The 19,528-nt window shown below is 40.7% G+C and overlaps 2 protein-coding genes across 2 annotated transcripts; one reads left to right on the forward strand and one right to left on the reverse strand.

Moving 5' to 3' along the window:
- Positions 1-288: 288 nt before the first annotated feature.
- Positions 289-3,374, reverse strand: LOC127761301 (uncharacterized). Its single transcript, XM_052285573.1, has 5 exons — positions 3,176-3,374; positions 2,993-3,066; positions 1,816-1,951; positions 1,185-1,496; positions 289-817 (listed from the first exon to the last, which is right to left on the reverse strand). The coding sequence occupies exons 1-5, from the start codon at positions 3,311-3,313 to the stop codon at positions 545-547; spliced, it is 933 nt and encodes a 310-aa protein (XP_052141533.1). The 5' UTR covers positions 3,314-3,374; the 3' UTR covers positions 289-544.
- A 12,031-nt stretch (positions 3,375-15,405) lies between these two features.
- Positions 15,406-18,290, forward strand: LOC127762589 (putative ETHYLENE INSENSITIVE 3-like 4 protein). The gene is made up of 2 exons (XM_052287078.1): positions 15,406-15,420; positions 16,363-18,290. Exons 1-2 carry the CDS (start codon positions 15,406-15,408, stop codon positions 17,905-17,907), a joined length of 1,560 nt encoding a protein of 519 aa, XP_052143038.1. The 3' UTR covers positions 17,908-18,290.
- Positions 18,291-19,528: the final 1,238 nt, after the last annotated feature.

The raw sequence follows: 19,528 nt of genomic DNA on the forward strand, positions 1-19,528 counted from the left end.
CATTGTCAAATCATGGCGTAATTAGTCTCAAAAATCCGTCTCGTGATTTACATGCAAATTATGCAATTAGTTTTTTTTCGTCCACATTTAATACTCCATATATGTGTCCAAATACTTATGTGACGGAAAAGTTGAAAGTTTGATGAAAAATTTTGAATCTAAATACGGCCTTACGCAAGATCCGAACCTGATTTTTCTGATTTACACCGGCCATAAGCTAAGATACCATATTACAGTTCACGTGATAATTCAGAACTACTAACAAGCATCGCTTGAATGACCATTGACTGGTACGTAACCAACAACTATCCCAGGAATAGCATTAGCAACACAGCACCAAAATGTTTTTCAGTCTACACAAATGCACGCACGATCCGGGTCAGATTTTCCTGACTTACACAGGCCATAATTAAGCTAAGACAGAACATTACAGTCCAGGTGAGTATGCAACAACTAACAAATCTCGCTCGAATGATGGATAAACAACAGCCAACAAACACAGACTGGCCACAAACTACATATTCAGAACTCTTCCGGCGAGTCGTCAGACCAGCGCGATGCTGCTCCCGCCGCCAGGAGGCTTCCTGACGCCTCCGAAGTAGTCCCGGGAGGCCACCTTCCCATCGGCGAAGATGTTGCTGCCACTCATCTCCTTGAGCTTCGCCGTGCTCAGGGACTTCTCGGCCGAGCCTGGGGGAGCTTCTTCCTTGAAGATGTTGTTGCCCGTCAACTCATGGAACTTCTGGTTATGGATTTTCTTGGCGGTCTTGACCGCCGGCTCCTCCCCAAACATGATATTGCTCGGACCTCCGGCAGGCTACACATGTATCAATTATCAAATTGAATTATGAGGTTAATATACACCAGATGCAGAACTGCATTTGGCTATTTGCTATTATAAAAAAGCACTACAGCACCTTATGTTCCATAGCAGTTAATGCATTTTAGTTTTTTTAAAAAAAATACTAACAACAATCTCATCTGAACAACTATAACATTAACATGTGGTTTATTATTTAGGAAACATTAAGCCTGAAATGAGCACTCTCCTAAGCAAAGAGACTAAAATTCAGTTGACAATCACTATTACTTGAAGATTACTCTCAATTTCAAATTAATAGAACATTTTTTAATCTTAGCAAAGATATTGCATTGAGTGGCAAAATATATTTCATTTCACTTACATTGGATACTTTAACTGAAGTGTGAATGCTTCTTGGTTGTGGAAGCGCAAAATCTAAATTTCCCTGCAGCTCCAGGTTACGAGCAGCTAAGGGTCTAGCAGGAACCTCAGGAGGTGGGCCAAATATATCACTCCCGCTGAGCTCCTTGCTTTTTGCTTCCGAGTTCTGCTTCTTCAATTTAGCATCAGCTTCACTCTCCAGTGTACCACTCAACTCTCGCTGCTTCGCCACCTCAGGCAATGAGGAAGGCTTCTTCGGAGACACGCTCCCCTCAGCACTAAATGATATCTGACTTATGCCAGTTACAGTTTGCTGCCATGAAAAAAAAAGCACAAAGATGCACAAAAAACGTTTAAAAATATCAAACTTTCTCAATGAGATCCACCAACAACACAATATTACTCTATAAGGAAAAAGATCAAGAAAAACTGGCAAAATACACTTCATTTAGAGTTTAGACAGGGCTGATGGTTTGGACATTTGGTACTCATAACTAGAGGATAGTTGTATCTCAAACAAAGTACTCGGTTCAGATTACAGACAAATGTACACATACCAAAAGCACCAAAAGAGTGACACATGTACATGTACTAATTATTTGTAGTAAGCAAGGAATCAAGAATTAAGATACCTGATACATCCTTAATGATGTCTTGCTGGGAGGATTAGAGTCACCGGAGCCAGTTTCAGAATCTCCATTTGCACCCTGTGCAGAAAATATTCCACTCCCGGTCATTTCCTTCATCTTTGAGCCCGAGCACATTTTCCTGCCACCAGAGATAAATAAGAAGATGCCAATAAATATTTAAAAATACAACAATCTTAACACCTTCATAAATGTTAATCGTATGCATTGTGCAGGATTCTTCTTTTATGCTAGAAAAGCGTGAAAGCTAAAGCTCGGACAGAAAACATGGACAATCTGTATATACTTTCCATGCTCAAACTCTCTTGTAATCTTTTCTGACAAATACAGGATTACTAGCATGACCAACATGTAGCAAGTTGCTTTGGTAAGAACTAGTAAACTACAATCTTTTACATTTGAAAATCATATTTCCTGCTTGAAAATCATTTTAACAGGCTCGTACACCTCTGTCAAATATTTCCCCCAATGTCAGCAACATTCTCCAGAGTCCAGACTCCAGCAACAAAGCAAGTAAAGATAAAATCTGAAAATAACAAAGCAGTACAACATCTAGTTACCCCTTAGAACATCAGGGTCACAAAGAGGTAGCACCCATGGCATCTCGTGAGTACAAGTTGGCAGGCACATCAAGGACGACGAAACCACAACCACCCAAATGTTTAAGATGGACGTTTGCAACCCCCGAGACCCTTCGGCACATCATTTCCCAGTACGAAAAATCACGGCGTTTTGCGCATGGAATGCCATGCGTACAGCACTGCACACTTGGAACCTAGTAGCAAGTAACATTTCTACTCTATCCATACTAGCACGAGTGTGCAATAACAGCGTAAAAAGAAAAAAAAAAACAAATCAGTCTCCAGCTACTAGCATGTGAAGGTATTAACTACTAAACCAAGAGAACAGAATTAAAAAAATTTGTTAAGTCAAACGCTTCTCAGTTAATTCATCTTTCCTTCTGTACTCATTCTCGATAGAGATTCATAAAATCTACACTACCTGTAACAGTATATCATTTGGAATCACAGTGACCAAATACTACTACTACAATCTGTGCAGGAAATCAATCACCCGGCGCGCGCAGAGTGCACGAGCATACACGGCACGGCAACGGGCAAAGGCGCGGATCGAGCGGATCAGGGCGCGAATAATCCCTCACCTCTTGGTCAGATCCTCGGCCTCCAGGTCGGTCACCGGCGCTCCGAACATCGCCGGCGTGATCCCACCGGCCGGCTAAAAGCAACACAACAAACAGCAAAGTGAAGGCGATATCAATGTCAGCTAGTACTCAGCTACGAGTACGACTTTGGGGGCGAGCGAGCTAGCGATCGATTTGTTCTACCTTGAGGCTGGGCCGCGAGGAAGGCGGCGCGGCGGCGCCCGCCGCCGCCGCGGCATTGTCGGGGCCCGGCGACTCCGACCAGCTGAGCAGGCCGGCCGTCGAGGCGTGCGTCTTCCGCACCGGCACCGCCCTCTCCATCTCTCTCTCACTTCGTCTCCCTCGTTTCAAGTTTTGAAATGCGGTTGCGCCCTTGCGGCCTCGGCGTGGCCACCCACCGTCCATTTTAATAGGCGCCCTCCTGCATGCTTTAATCTTGTTTATTTTTACAGGACAATTTGTACAAAGTTTTCGCAGGTGCTCGAGCGTCTAGTAGCTCGCTGCGACTGACAGGTGTGTCCCACTGGGGTGGGGCACGCGTGGCAGTGAGGTTAGCCAGGGTCGCCGCGCGTGGGGTGATAGTATCAAGTTGGAATTCTATCAGGAGATGATTCGATTGACGTCATGAATTTTTCTTCGGTGATTAATTATGTTTTCTTGATTATTACTGACAACTGGGGCCCACGTGCTTGGTTCTCTTTTCTGTCCAGTGATTACTGGTTGATTAGGTCCAGTTCATCTCTGTCGCTCCACGCCACATGAAAATCTTGTCGAGGAAAAAGAAGAGGAAGAAACAAACCGGCGAAGAAGATGATGGCTCTAGCCTCTATAGTCACGATGACATGTGGGCCCCAGGAGTCAGCGCGCACCGCTGATCCATCCCATCCCACCGTGAGATGCTTTCTTTACTACTCCAGTACTCCACTAGTTTAGTTGAGAACTTCAGATCAGGAAGTGTTTCTAAGAGAAGTTTAATAGTATAGCTAACTACTGGCTCTAAATTATCTATAATCAATTTAGTAACCAACTCATATAATATCATATAATAGATACCTATAAGAGCAAGTATAATACAAGACTATAAAATAGTTAAATGCTGAGATGGATGAAAGTGGAGAGTAGAGAGATGAGAAGCGGACTGTAAGTTTACAGCCGGCTTAGACACAGGAACCAAGAAAATATGTGAGACAGACAGGTGGACCATATATTTATAGTGAAGAGTTAACCACTATATGAGTGAAGTGAGAGATAGGCTATAAAGATCTCTACAGCAAGCAGTTGTATGTATTATTAGCCTTGCTCTAATATATACTACGCAATTCATACTTGGTCCTATATGTCATACACACATATATCTTAAAGTCTATGCTGTAGCTGGCTACAAATGTATAGCATGTTAATATTCTCTCTTCTCTTTTATTTTCTTAAAAAATATTTATAACTGACTTATAGTCTGCTACTGTAACCTGTTCTAACCATTCTATCCAAAGCCCAGCTAAGCTATGCGAAACCATTAAACCAAGCATGCACGACACGAGTGCAACTTGTAAAGTTGTATGTATAAGAGGAGGAGTAGATCGATCGCACATGTGCACGCAGAGCAGAGTGACTGACAGCGGTTGCTTACAGCCAGGACATTTTGCGACGGCTAGCATGTGGCCTGCTCGTTTTTAAGCCAAGTCTGCGCAGCAAATGCTTTGTGATTTTACTCAAGCCTCTACTTGCTCAACCAACACTTTATCCTACAGAAAAAAAAAAAAGAAGCAAAATGGTCCAGATTTGCATCATCTCTTTGTCGTTCACGTTGCACGGGTACGGAATCTCCCGAGCGTAGGAGCAAACAGGGGATGTGGGTGTAGTCAGAGATCTGAAAGGAACAATTGAAACAACACTTATTAAGAAAAACTCTAAGTATTTGGTTCGACCATTGTGCCGATGAAAGCTGAATAAAACATGAACTCGATATATACAGTATAAAATCAATTTATGAGGTCCATAGAAAGAATCAACCAACCAATCAGTGTCTGCCATCTATGCATGCATGCATGCATGCATAACAATTTTTTTTAATACTCCCTGAGTTCTATCTCAACTTAGAGTTTGATTTTTCTTTTTGTCTGACATTATGTGTCGTCTGCGTGCATGGTTCTTTTTTTTTCTGCCTTAAATTGATTTTGCATTCACGATAGAGATGCTCTCATGTGATTTAGTCACCATTTGAGATAGCTAATTGATGGATGGATAGACAATTTGATTTTTTTAGTTATTTGAGAGTATAAACGAAGTTAACTACTAGAAAAATTGCTTTAAAAAGTATTTCAAGATTCTTTTGTACATGAAGCATATCGTTCAAAGCTTAAAATTTGTGCAAACAAAAACCAAAATCTACAATCAAGAAAAAGCGGAGCTTTAATTTTTGTCCTTCAAATCTAACTATCAGACCATGAAATGACCCTATCAAGTTTCTCATTTAGATTATGTGTATAGCTGGTTATATATCAAAGGGTTGATAAATGATTGACCACTAGAAGTATCGAAAAATATAACAAATTTACATAGCCCCCATATATAAATATAAGTGTGTATTTCAAGATTTTCAATTTGCGTGCATTAATTTTTTTTGAAAATATAATTTATGTTTCATATGCTAATAGAATATTCTTGTGTTGGATGTTCTTTTATGTAAATCATCTTTATTTTTCTGATCCTACTATCTTTTGTGTGTGAGAGATTCCTCTTTCATATGCCACATAAAAATAGTTCTTTTAACAAAAACATAGAAGAAAAATCTTAAAATATAGAGCCAATTCATTCTATGCCATCGGCAATGCATGTGTTCCCACTGACAAAACTCAATTTAGAATATACCATCGAACAACTCATTTTCTTCCTTATATGCCATCGTCGTTAATCAAACGCCACTAAGAGAGAAAAAATTGCTATTTCACAACTAGGATAAATTTGAACTGAGTTTTCTCGATGGTACATTATAGAAATCATGCTTTGTAAATGACATAGAATGGATTGTCTCTAAACTTCTATATTATGTAAGGCTAAGAAAAACTTTCATATGTATTCAAAACTTCTAATGAGTCAATCAATTGGCAATCATTGTACGGCTTGAAGGGCATTTAAGGTATTTTTTTAAGTATTCACCCCAGTGACATATTAATAAGGTTGATGGCGTATTGTATAGAGAGAGAAAGTCGATAGTAAATCATTGAACTAGAGTAAGAGTAAGGTATAGAATACATTATCTCAATTTTATACTCACTCTTCTTCTGTTTCATATTACTTGGTCCATACAATTTGGCATTATTTTATTTGACGATTTATGTTTTATAAATAAAACTTATAAGTATTAAAAAAGTACCATATTATTGAATATACCATAGAAACCCTCACTTAGATGAGAACTCGTATAAACCATGATAAAAAAATCATCAAAAAAAAAAATCTCACGCGTAGATGAGAGTGTAATGAACACCACGTAGAAAATCTTATCCAAATTTAACTTCATTTGTGAGGCATGAAAATAACAAAATTCAAGTAAATCTCACAAACAAAGTTGAATTTGGACAAGTTCTTTTAATTTACATGGTTGTGCACCGTCATCTCATCTACATGTGAGATTTTTTTTGTGTGATTTTACGCAACATTTTTGTCATGGTTTACACGAGTTTTTATCGAAGTGAGTTTCCATCATATATTTATTCATATTATTGGAGTATGTTATATGATAAATATAAATATATCAATATGCTCATCGTAATCAAACAATCTTGAAGATATTAGTGGCCAAACTAAAGCAATTGCCAGCAAAAAAATTTCTTAACTTGTTGGTCGCCCGTAGGTAGGGGAGAGCGCTGACGATGGTGCATTCTGGTTATAATAATAGGGGGAAATAATACGTTAGAAATTACAACATATATCAATATGAATCATGACTGACTTCACGGTATCTACTGCATAGACCTACTCAAACTTGACCTAAACTACCCAGGAGGATATACATCAAGATTATCTCTTTAATTAAGTCCCAGCAAAATAAGGAGACCCGAGATATAGATATACTCCCTATGTCCCTCCTTTATTTATGTACTGACGTTAGTCTCTACTAAGTCTAAAATATTTCCGTTGTCCGTGCGAAAAAAAAGTCACGCGAAAAAAAGACGGCATCTGAAAAAAAAGGCCGAAAAAAGCCCAGAAAAAACTCCGCCCAAAAATAATAGCGAAAAAGAAGTCCAATTCGTGCGGAAAAAAAGTCAAGCGAGGAAGAATACGCCATCTGAAAAAAAAAAAGGCCGATAAAAATGCCATCAAAAAAATAGCGAAAAAGAAGTCTGATTCCTAATCAATGCAAAAAAAAAATGGCGACAAAAAAGCAAACAAAAAATAAAACAATGCCGGAAAATAAAAAACAGCTAAAAAAAGTCTCAATGGTAGGCAATGCAAAACAATAAAAAAAGAAAAAAAAGAGCCCAAATAATGCGAAAAAAAACATCCGATTTCTACACCACGGGGAAAAAAAAATGCTGTCCGTAATAAAAAAGCCAGCAAAAACAGAAAGACGTGCCCGTAAAAAAGACGAAGAAACGTACGATTGTACGCAACCAAAAAAAGCCCTTCAAAAAACTGCGAGAAAGAAAAAAAACGTAAATTTATTAATGTGATCTAAGGAAAAAAAAAGTCCGTTAAAAACCCTAAAAAAGGGCGAAAAAAACATAAAGAAGGGAAAAAAAGTTTGATTCAATGTGAAGTAATATATATATATATATATATATATATATATATATATATATATATATACTACTTAAAAAGTTAAAAATGTTTATGTTGTTCGTATCTTTATCTTTACCAATTATAAAAATTTAAGATGTTTTTGCCAACTTTTTTTCGTACGTCGTCCCTGGAGGCGCTCAGTCAGATTCTCTCCCCGTACGCGAAACGGACAACTCTAGGTGGTTTACTATATGGCTTGATTCCGAGGTCGATATGATGCGATTTAGCTCTAATTCTTGGAAAAACGGAAAGAGAAAGATATAAGGATCAAAACCCCTCAATTAATTTTGTATTATTTCCGTGGATGCGGACGGATTTTATGGAGGGGGCGGTTTCCGGCGGTGTTGGGAAGCTGCGGAGTCGAACGGAGGTAGGGGACGACCCTGTAGCACTGGAACCCACGCGACAGAGAGAGGAGGAGAAGGGATGCTGATTAGACTTTGTGGTTGCTTGATGGGCCGGATGCGCGCTTGCAGGCCGAGGTGGAAGGGAGGAGAAGTGAGATTAATGGGCCGGCTCGACTACGGGCTAAAGAAAGAATGGGCTCAAAATGGCCCAGGGAGAAAGGAGGTTTTTCATTTAGATTTCCATTTAAATAAATACTAAAATGATGTTTGTATTATTAAAAAATTAGCAATGGTGCTCTGAAAATACCGGAAAAATTTCACATAGTGTAATTAATCATGGGAAATTTAATAAAAAATAAATCCAGCCATAGTTTATTTGGAAAATTTTATTTTTCCACATTTACCTTGATTTTTATGAGACTTTCTTTTCTTCAACATCATATATATGTATAGTTGTGATTTTATATTTTAAATAATTACATAATGTAAATTTTTCTTAACCTTTTCTTAAATTTCTCATGTTTTCTCCTGTTGCAACGCACGGGTATTTTTCTAGTATAATAAAAGAAATAGCGAAAAAATAAGTCCGGTTATATAGTAAAAGGGGCCAAAAAAAAGCACGGCAAAATAATCCGATCTCTATATGTTTCTGCCGACTGTATATATCTCTTTATCTCTAATCGAATATATCTATCTAATCCAACTACTTAAAAAGACAAGTTTCCATCGTCCTTTAAAACAGAAAAAATGTGCGAGAGAAAAAACAGTTTCCAAAAAACGCTCGAGAAATAAAATCACCATTTCTAAAAAAGGTTAGAGAAAATCATGCGACTCAACACGAGAAAAAAGAATCACCGTTTATAAAAAGAACCGCTCCGGAAAACCGTCTGACTCAATGAGAGATAAAATTGATGGTCGCTTGGGTTGGATAGGATCCATCGATTTTTTTTCATCTCCTACACGGCTTTTGTTTCCTCATCTATTCTCCTGTATTGGAGACTCTGCACATCTCTGTATGCAGTTATCAAACTATTTTTTTAATTTGTTAAGTATAGCTACTATTCTTGATAAAATATTATATGAAAATAATATTTAAAAATAAACATATTTTTAGTTGTTATTTAGAGAAGAGTGTACGGTGATCATTTTATGTAGACTTGACCATAAGTGTAGGATTTGATTAATCCTATTAATGGTTGTAAGAATGATATTGAAAGACTATTTTACATTATATGCATGCTATCACATGAATAATCCAATTATTTTAGGTAAAGCAAACATCGATAAGGTTGCCATCGTCGAGATTGGGTCATTATATTGAACATATTCCAATTTTCTAATTGTGTTAGTTACAACAATCCATACAACATTATCATTAATATGGTTATGCATGAAAAATGTATATTGTCATTGGATTTTTGCTAATTATTAGTTTAAAAAGGAGGGAGTACATGGCTGCGAGAGGACGAGTGATTAAAACTCAAGCAATCCAAGCCAAGCAAAACTAGAGCCGTATATGAGCCATCCGAACCGAGGAGATCTTGAAGACCAATCTGCCGACCACCCTTCGCCGAACTCCCTTATCGAAACTACCTAAAAATCTTATTTAATTTGCACCATAACGACATATGCTGGGAAAGAGGTTAAGTCAACATGGCCCAATATATATTATAATTATACTACTGTCGTCATATATCGATGACATATATAGTCTTCCAACCTGTTTGGATCACTACTCTATTAAAAAATTATTTATATCAGAATATTATTATAAACAAATACAAATATTAGGGAATGACCCAATATCAAATAATCGTAAGGATTGAGGCTTTAAACCCAGGTCGGCTAGCCCATCATCTTGTAGAGGAAGCTAGAAGACCCCTAAGTGTTTCTCATCAGAATATTATTATGCAATAGCAAATCAAAATTTGAAGTCTTAAAATGTTTACTCCACCAAATTTTTTATGTTTCTCCATCCGTTTCACATATCTATAGATTTGGCATCAAGCAAAACGTATTTTTATACAACTAATTAATTACATGAAAGACGCAATATCACATACAGTTGTGCATGACTACATTGCACTTACACTGTTATACATGAAAAAAGAACACCATCATCTTTAAGACACAGAGGCCCAACAATAAATCCGAGAATATCATCATTAGATTTAAAACACACCAATCGTACACATAATTATGGCATCAGCATTCAAACACCGGCAAATGTACCCATAACTTCATCATCCTAAGGCACCGTTCTATTCTTCAATTCTAAAATTTAACTTTCTCGCTTTTCGTTAGCATGCTTTTTAAATAATTAAATGGTTTTTTTTAAGTTTCTTTATAGAAGTTGTTCTTAAAAAAGCAAATAAATATATTTTTTAAATTTATAATAGTTAATAGTTAATTAATTATATGCTAATAAGATTTTTCGTTTTGCATACCGCAAAAATTTAACACCAGGACTGGAGATCGAATGGGGCATAACTCAATGTTTGTCTCCAACCGACCTTAATGTCACAAACTATCCCATAAAAGAATCGAGTACGTGTCAGTCCTTATCTAAACTTTGACAATTCCAAGATCAAATCGGCTGGCCATAATATACTTTTATGCTTGGCTATCTTCTATTTCTAGGTACTCCATTTTTTCTTTGACTCGTAGAAGGGGCACATTAACAAGGTCACCGGCCAGGCGCCAACACTGGATGTCAAGCCCTAGCTAGAACTGCGAAAATTGTCGTTGGCAGTCTCTCGTTTCGTATACTCTATCTGTTTCAGTATAAATACAAACAGACATAACATATTCTAGCACAGATAAATATTCAGATTCATAGTTTTAAAATATATCTTGTATATTTATATTAGATTATATATTTATATGGGGCAGATAGTAATTAATTAACAATAAAGTAGTACTCCTATATCGATCGCTCGTGCTGACTCTCATAAAACACGGTAGGTAGAGAGCCTCATCGGCTGCCCAGTAGCTTATAAGCTAAAGTTAAAATTTAAATTTTAAAACTTGATTTTGAATTTGATTTTAATGTTTTTTCACCATAGTTTTTTTTTCAACTTTGGTTTTTCAATCACTAAGAAGATATATACAAAAGTTTTACTCACATATCATTTTTTAATCGCTAATAAGTTGTTATGGCTTATAATAAGAAGTGGGCAACCGATGGGGACCAGAGGTTCCGACTTCCGTGTAGGCAGAAGAAAAAAAAAATGAATTAGGCCGAGTTTAGCTCCAAATTTTTTCTTCAAACTTTCAACTTTTTTATCACATCAAACTTTCCTACACACAAACTTCCGATTTTTCCGTTACATCGCTCCAATTTCAACCAAATTTCTAATTTTAGCGTGAACCAGACAGACCCTATGTCTTTCCAATTTTCATAGGACACCTATACGTACGCATGCATGCATGTTCACATGGAAGTCTTCAATAAAAATCCAATGACCATGTGATCGACGTTCATATTGTGTATATCTCTTTGCACTCGAATGTTTGGATGGAACCGTGCATATGCTCGAAGAGAAGCTTCTAGATAAATGGATTTGTCTTAATGGGGAAAGATATATGGCTGTGTTCCGCAGCGATTGCAGGGCAGCCACAGTGTTGTACCATAAGTCTGCAACAACTGAATCAACAACAAAAATATTGTTCAATATGCTGCAGCCAGCCGCAGTAAACGGTTTCCGAACAGAGTCTATGGTAGTACTCTTATCGATTAGTCCCTCCGTTTTTTTAATATTTGATCATTTATCTTATTCAAAAAATTTATATAAATATGTATGATATAAATATGAATGGTCAAAATATGATAAAAAGTCAACGGTGTCATCTATTAAAAACAGAGGTATAACACACCCAAATATGGTGTAGCTAAAATGTGCCCAACTTGATAAAACTTTTGTAGGATCAATTATCACCAAATATCCTTACTGAGTAAGAAGTTGTTTCAGTTATTCTGTACCATGTGTGCTTTTTAGCGCATCCATGTATATCCTGGAAACAATAGATATATATTTGTTCCTACAGTTATTTATATTATTTATAAATTTTCATGGTTTGTTATTTTATAAATTTTCCTAGCATTTTTTTGACAGATCCCCACATAAAAATTTTTTGCCAAATGAATGGATATTTTTAGAGTTGTCTTACTTTTTTGTTTCTTTTTTCCAATTCCTAATAGTTAAATGGGTAATGAAAATGACCTATTCGAATAGGCTGTTAACAGAATACTGCCAGCTGGAAAATGGTATGTTTGAAAAGGATATTGACGAAGTGGAGACAAACGGAAAATGAAGTATTTGAAAAGGCCATTAACAAGGTAGCGTAAATGTAAGACTACAACGGCATAATGTGATTTTTCAATTATGAAAGAAGGCTAACAAGGAAGCACAAAGAAGTGAAGCAACAGGCATGTACTAAGTAATGAATTTTGGCACAAATGAGATGATGGTAGGCGTCAAACCAAATCACACCATAATGCAACGTCGTCTACGGCGGAAATCCAAAATGCAGTGTGATATTACTGGTCCTTGTTGTTATCACTACAGCCAGTTCTAAACTAAAAAGAAACAATTGATGTGATTAGGTACGTACTGTCTGTAATAAGAACGTTCAGGTACAACAATATTGTGTAAGTAGGCTAATTGATACCTCAGATTTGTATTTAGTTAAAGCAGAGAAGAAAGGAGCTACAACCTGTACTCCAAGAAGCATTGTGAGATAACATTGGCTGAGTTTTTCCCCCCAATTTTCCCAACTCACTTCCCTCTTTTTTACGCGCAAGCTTTTCAAACTGTTAAATGGCCGGTGTGTATTTAAAAAAAATCTATACAAAAGTTGTTTTAAAAATCATATTAATCTATTTTTCAAAACAAATTAGTAAATATTTAATTAATTATAAGAAAATGTGTTGCTTTGTTTTAGTAAGATAGGACCAAACATTAATGGTGTAATACGTAGGATAGGTAACTATCGTATAGGTATGCTATTAGATTGCTATAAATGATATGATAATAGCTAGTTAATACTTGGCTTTGCTATTAGTCTTACTCTAAGTTGTAGGTCATCTCAAATGACTTCAGGTTCAGGTGAACATGTTGGATCGCAATCCTACCCATGGATATGGGTACCTGCGGGTACTCATGAGTCCGATGGGGACAGACATTTGTCTAATTGGATTGCTAGCCTGTTACTTGTGTTGCTCTTTGTTAAATTATTTATTTATATATGAAGATATTAGTTATGTTTAGAAAAAAAGTTCACTTGGTACCTATCGGGTTATGACCAATGTTGGCCCGACATGGATGTCTTAATATACGAATTCAGGGTACAAACCTTAATAGCTCATTGGACCACGTGGCTAAACCTGGAGCAAGTTTGCATCTAGTGAAATCACGCCACATATCTAGCAAACCTCAAACACATCCTTCGGACGAAAAGAAAATGAAAAAAAAGGCTAGCAACCTCAAGATTGTTCTTTGCGCCAATCAAAAAGAAAAATCAACTCGTTGCGCCGCGGCCTTTGCTTCCCTTCCTCTCCACTTCCGGCCCCACCCGACGACCCCATCATTGCGCTCCACGCCGTCCACGCCGACATCGGTGATGTCCATCTTCCGCGCCCTCCCGCCGCTCCCACTCTTCCAGCCCTTGCCTCCCAGCTCGCCTCATTGGATATGTGCAATGGGAGAGAGTATTCTAAAAAGTTCAGTTTTAGGAAAGGATAATACAACTCACAATTTTTCTTTCAAAACAAAAATACAACCCACAATATCACTCTGAAAAACTGGAAATGACAAATCTTATAATTTCCATACTTTGACAGATCAATCATGTACAAATTAGCCGAGATTAAACCTGCCCACAATTTTACTCACGGTCGATAGCCAAAAGGAAAGACCAAAGGCACATGAACAGCTCATCGATTCCACTCACTTAAAACCAGGAGGACAAGTGCGAAGGAAGACACGAGGCCGGACAGCAGCAGGTGCCTCCCCTCCAGCTTGCCGCCTCCCGAAGCTAGGCGTGCATAGGAGGAGCATGAGATGACCGCGCGCACTGCGCCTCCTCTAGGCCGACGGGGCAGCACGCCCTCCCTTGCCAACCGCTCTCCAGCTCCTGCCCCCACCGCCTCTTTCTCGCCTCTGCCTCCCCGCCAACGCCAAGGACCACGCCCCCGCCCTCGAGCGTCGCCTCCATCGCTGTTGTTCTCCATCACGTTGAGTGAGCTAAGTGGATAGAATCAAATCATAGGGTGATGGGTTGAGAGGATAAGGGTTCATCTTTTTTCATTTTAGCCCTTTGGCTTAATTAATATAACGAAAAATATTTGATTCAATTAATTTCTTCCATATAATTAGCCTTAAAGTTTATATATATAGTTAAGATTATTCTTTGCATAACAAATAATAAATATAGCATATTTTAAAGATCTATTGAAAATATAAATATTTTACAAATAAATAATAAATATTACGTGCAATTACTATAAATATGGTTTATACAAGCTGGCATGCCAATTACGTGCAAAATTTCTATTGCTTTTATTTTTTAGATCTAATTCTTTTCTTTAACTTTAATTATGTTATCGATCATAATATAAGAATAGATCAGCTATGTAAGATGGGGCTCCAATAGCTAGTATGATGTATGCTTGCTTAGTTGCTTGACATGTACAACTAAGTTTCTATTGCTTTAGTGATTAAAAATAGGCATTAAAATCATTGTCCAAATTATGTTAATCTTAGTTTAATATGTTATAAAAGATTTCTCAAAATAGAAATATCACAAATACCACCGTAATTACCGTCGCTTGATTCTTTTTTTTCCATCTCACATGCATATACTAGAAAAGTAATATGATAAAATAACATGTACAATATTTATATATTCTAAACGAATAAATTGTAATATCTACGAGTTATATTAAGGTGAATACTAATTTCTGCTCGTCAAGACGTACTATTGGGCGTGAGCTAAACAAGAGATGTCTAAGTCTCAAGTCATATGTTTCTGTTTTTCTGTACCGACTCGACAAATTGCCATCCCTATTTGTGTTATTAAATCGGGGATCGTATACGTAGAATCCTCGAGGGGAGGCCTGGAAGGCACACTCATGTCTGTGTGCCCAGAGTCGAGCCAAGCAAGCCGTTGAATCCCTAGGTTGTCCACACAGATTCAGCCGGGGCAGAGTTGAGGAGATTGCATGGTTGCACTTCGTCTCTACAGATTTTTCCCTATCATATAGCAGTATATAGACATGCCACGATGCCTCTCCCAACAGTATACTTTTAACCCTTGGTATACATCCGATACATTCTACTACTAATCTGTACCCATATGTGGTCATCATGATTTGTCCGCTGGCGAGTTGAAGTTAATGAGGATCTACTTGAAAGGGGCAAAGCAACGGCATGGCATCGAGCATGAAACTTACTATGCGCTTTGTGTGCTAAGTCACATTAGACACATGCTCATCCACAAACGCAACTAATTGGGATTACATTCTTATTCTAGCTTACACAAACAAAAAAGAGTAGTAGCATATATATATATATATGATAGTTGAATCAAAATTTGATGCAACACATAAAGTTCCGAGAAATATTTTTAACTCTAATGTAGATCCTAAAATTAGGATCAGATCGTGTCAATTAGTTTGATCTTATAACTAATAAAATGTAAAAGGACCGATCGCCTATGGATTTTATGAGACAGAAGAAGTAACAAATTAAGGTTACAAATTTTTTTTTCAAACTTCTAACTTTTCATCACATCAAACCTTTCATACACACAACTTTTCAGTCACATCATTCTAATTTTAACCAAACTTCTAAACTTCAGTGTGAACTAAACATAGTCTAAGTTGTAACTAGATTTATAGATTATCACTGGTCACTCTCATATCGTCAGGGCTGACATCCGCAATATGCATAGTGCAAACCATCCAATTCTCCACTTCTACAGGAAAGCTAGAGATAGCCGGCTGCCTAGCTAGCTTAGTAGATAGTATACGGTCACGATAGTAGTATTGAGCTGCAATACACACACGCTCGACTTCCCAGATGACCTTTGGCTACACCCATGGGGCCCCAGACCTAGCCACGCAATCACCATCCCGGCCGGCGACGGCGACGGCGACGGCGACCCGAGTCCACTGACCAAAATATCTCCCCAAATCTCCTGCACAAAAAGCGCCCTATAAAATCTCTGGCCGGTGCAAAGCATTCTGCCTCCCGTCATGTACAAACTTCCATGGCCTCGCGGTCGCCGACCAACAAACAGATCAGCTCGGAAGATCGCGTACGTGGTGCTCGCGGCAAGAGGCACCATCATTCCTCCGACGAGTGGAGCATGGAGCACGCGGAGGAGCACGAGCATGGCCGTGGCGGCGGCGAGCGCGACGACGCGGCGGAGCCCGAGGCGGAGCAGCCGGAGCTGGAGCAGGAGGAGCTGAGCGACTCCGAGTCGGTTGCCGAGTCGATCGAGATCTCCGACCTCAAGAAGCGGATGTGGAAGGACCAGATGCTGCTGATGAAGCTCGAGGGTGGTCGCCCCGGCGGCGGCGGCGGCAGGGGCGGCGGAGGGTTGGCGGCGGCGGGGGCCGGGACGTCGTCGGAGGGCCAGCTGGAGGAGGAGACGCCGGAGGCGCGGTGCCGGCGGAAGGCGATGCTCCGGGCGCAGGACGGCGTCCTCCGGCACATGCTCAAGATGATGGAGGCCTGCAACGCGCGCGGGTTCGTGTACGGCGTGATCGACGAGGCCGGCGAGCCCATGTCCGGCTCCTCCGACAGCCTCCGCGGGTGGTGGAAGGACAACGTCAGCTTCGACCGCGCGGGCCCCATGGCGCTCATCGGCCCCGCCGCCGCCGGCGACAGCCCCCAGGCGGGCGGCGGCGGCCTCCACCGGCTGCAGGACATCCAGGACAGCACGCTGGGGTCCGTGCTCTCGGCGCTGATCCAGCACTGCGAGCCGCCGCAGCGCAGCTTCCCGCTGGAGCGCGGGCTGGCGCCGCCGTGGTGGCCGACCGGGGAGGAGCCGTGGTGGGGCACCCAGGGCGAGACGCAGGCGCACCAGGGCGCGCCGCCGTACCGGAAGCCGCACGACCTCAAGAAGGCGTGGAAGGTCTCCCTCCTCAGCGCCGTCATCAAGCACATGAGCCCCCGCTTCGACCAGATGCGCAAGCTCGTGTGGCAGTCCAAGCGGCTGCAGCAGAAGATGAGCGCCAAGGAGTCCGACACGTGGTCCAAGGTCATCCGCCAGGAGGAGGCCCTCGACCGCCGCCTCAAGACCTCGCTGCACATCACCCCGCTCGACGCCGACGGCGGCGAGGAGGACGACAGCGACGGCCTGGAGGACGTGGTGCGCGGCGCCGCGGCGCAGGACAAGCGCAAGCGCGAGTACACCAGAAGCGGTAGCGGGAGCAGCAGCGGCAACTCCGGCGGCGGGAAGTTCCCCCGTGGGGGGAGCGGCGGCGCCGATCATCATCAGCTGGCCGTCATGCTACCGGAGCTCGCGGCGGCGGCGGATCAGGAAGGGCGGAGCCCGATCAACGAGCTGATGAAGCTGTACTACAGCTGCCTGCAGCAGGAGGAGGGGGCGGCCGACGGCGGCGAGGCGGGCGGCGAGGGGTGCGACGTGGCGGCGGCGGCGCTGGCCGTTCCGCCGGAGGTGCTGGCCGGCGTGGATGAGGTGGCGCAGGACGTCCTGTTCGACCTCATCGGGAGCTATCCGGAAGTGGACGACGTGTTGCACTTCATGGACGAGTGACGACGTGGCGCCCTTGGGCCCCACCACGTGTCGCCGCGCGATTGTCCGGGTTTGGGCGGGAGAAGCTATAGGCAGGTTGATGCTGCATTTGCTGGCGCTCTAGTGCTGCTACTAGCTAGTAGTACTGGTTAAACTAAGTTAATTAAGCATGTGCTGCTACTGTGTTGCTAAATTCGTTCTCTATTTTTTGGTTCTGTGGTTATGGAGGAGAGAAAGGTGGATAACGGAGTTTGTAAGCTGGGTAAAAGTATTGTTTAGAGGTTTTAGACTTGACAGAGGAGAGTCGCATGATAGAGACGACGCCACGAATCGAGGCGTGTGGATGCCGCCGATGGTAAAACAAAATAGCATAAGCATTATGGGATTTGTTACGTGTGTTTCGCCTCCCAGGGAAATTTGTTGTGAATCGTGAATGCGAAACCATAATGCTTTGCTTGTTTGGGTGAGCTTGAGAATTTGTGTTGGAGAGGAAGCTTTTGAAGTCAAAAAGGTTGCCGAAGATTTGGGAGTGACCATCTCGTGCTGTGCCTTGTGGCACCACCATGGCACCTCGTAGGCTGGTGAGTGGTGTGACTCTTCACCGTGACGCCATCAGATCCTGGTTGTCCACGCGCCGCCGTCGGATCTGGCCACGATGTGATGCGGACACGCGCGGCTCTCCAACCACTTCCTCAACGCGTACACGAGGCTGTTTCCCTCTCGAATCCCTGTCCGCGCGCAGGGTGTTCGACGAAATGCCTTACCGGAGAGCCTCGTGGTCACGGCCAACCCGGGTGCCCCGTGCCCGGACCATCCTATCCTGGTGTCTGGTGATGGTGCTATTCGCCCGGATGGACGCGTACCCAGACGATTACATTCCTGTGCGCGCTCACTGTGGGCATTGTACTCTAAATTTGGCACAATCATCGATGCGGACAAGATATTTGTGTAAATAGAATCGATTGTGCTATATATTTATCGATCTTTTTTAAAGAGTTTGACAAATATGGCAATGTTTAGTTAATGAGAAATAGAAATGATTTCCCACCCACCAAAAAGCATCTTTAAATCCTAACCATTCATTCTCCCTCTTTCATTTAATCCTAACCCTTCATTCATTTCCCAATCCCAATCCCACCCCCATTTCCCATTATCCAAACACACCCTATAAGTACATATAATTATATTGTAATTATATTTTATCTTACATGTAACTTCCACATAATTTTAAACCATTAGATTTACTTCAAGATTTGTATAAGTTGGGGAAAAAATCCATAGTGTGCGCATGGGATCTCGCGACCTTCACTTCATGAAAATAACTAGTTACCGTGGGACCTTTGAAACTTACATACAAATTGTATTTATCTATACACAAGTTACAATATAAATACATTACGAATATATTGTATTTATATTTGATAGAAAATTTGTCGACTAATGGACAGATAGTCATGCATAGAAGAAAACGATGTGATCACTCAAAGTTGGAACACTCACATTGCTTCACACTTGCGGAGCAGTGCCCATATTGAAGCTCTTATGGTATATCACTATAAAAAAAAAACCATTTTTCATAGAACCACTTTTTTTTCGTTGGATTTAATGGATACGCGCTTGTAAAAATACTTGAGAGAAATTC

Source organism: Oryza glaberrima, chromosome 2 (genome assembly GCF_000147395.1).
Source record: "Oryza glaberrima chromosome 2, OglaRS2, whole genome shotgun sequence".
In the NCBI taxonomy this organism is placed as follows: domain Eukaryota; kingdom Viridiplantae; phylum Streptophyta; class Magnoliopsida; order Poales; family Poaceae; genus Oryza; species Oryza glaberrima.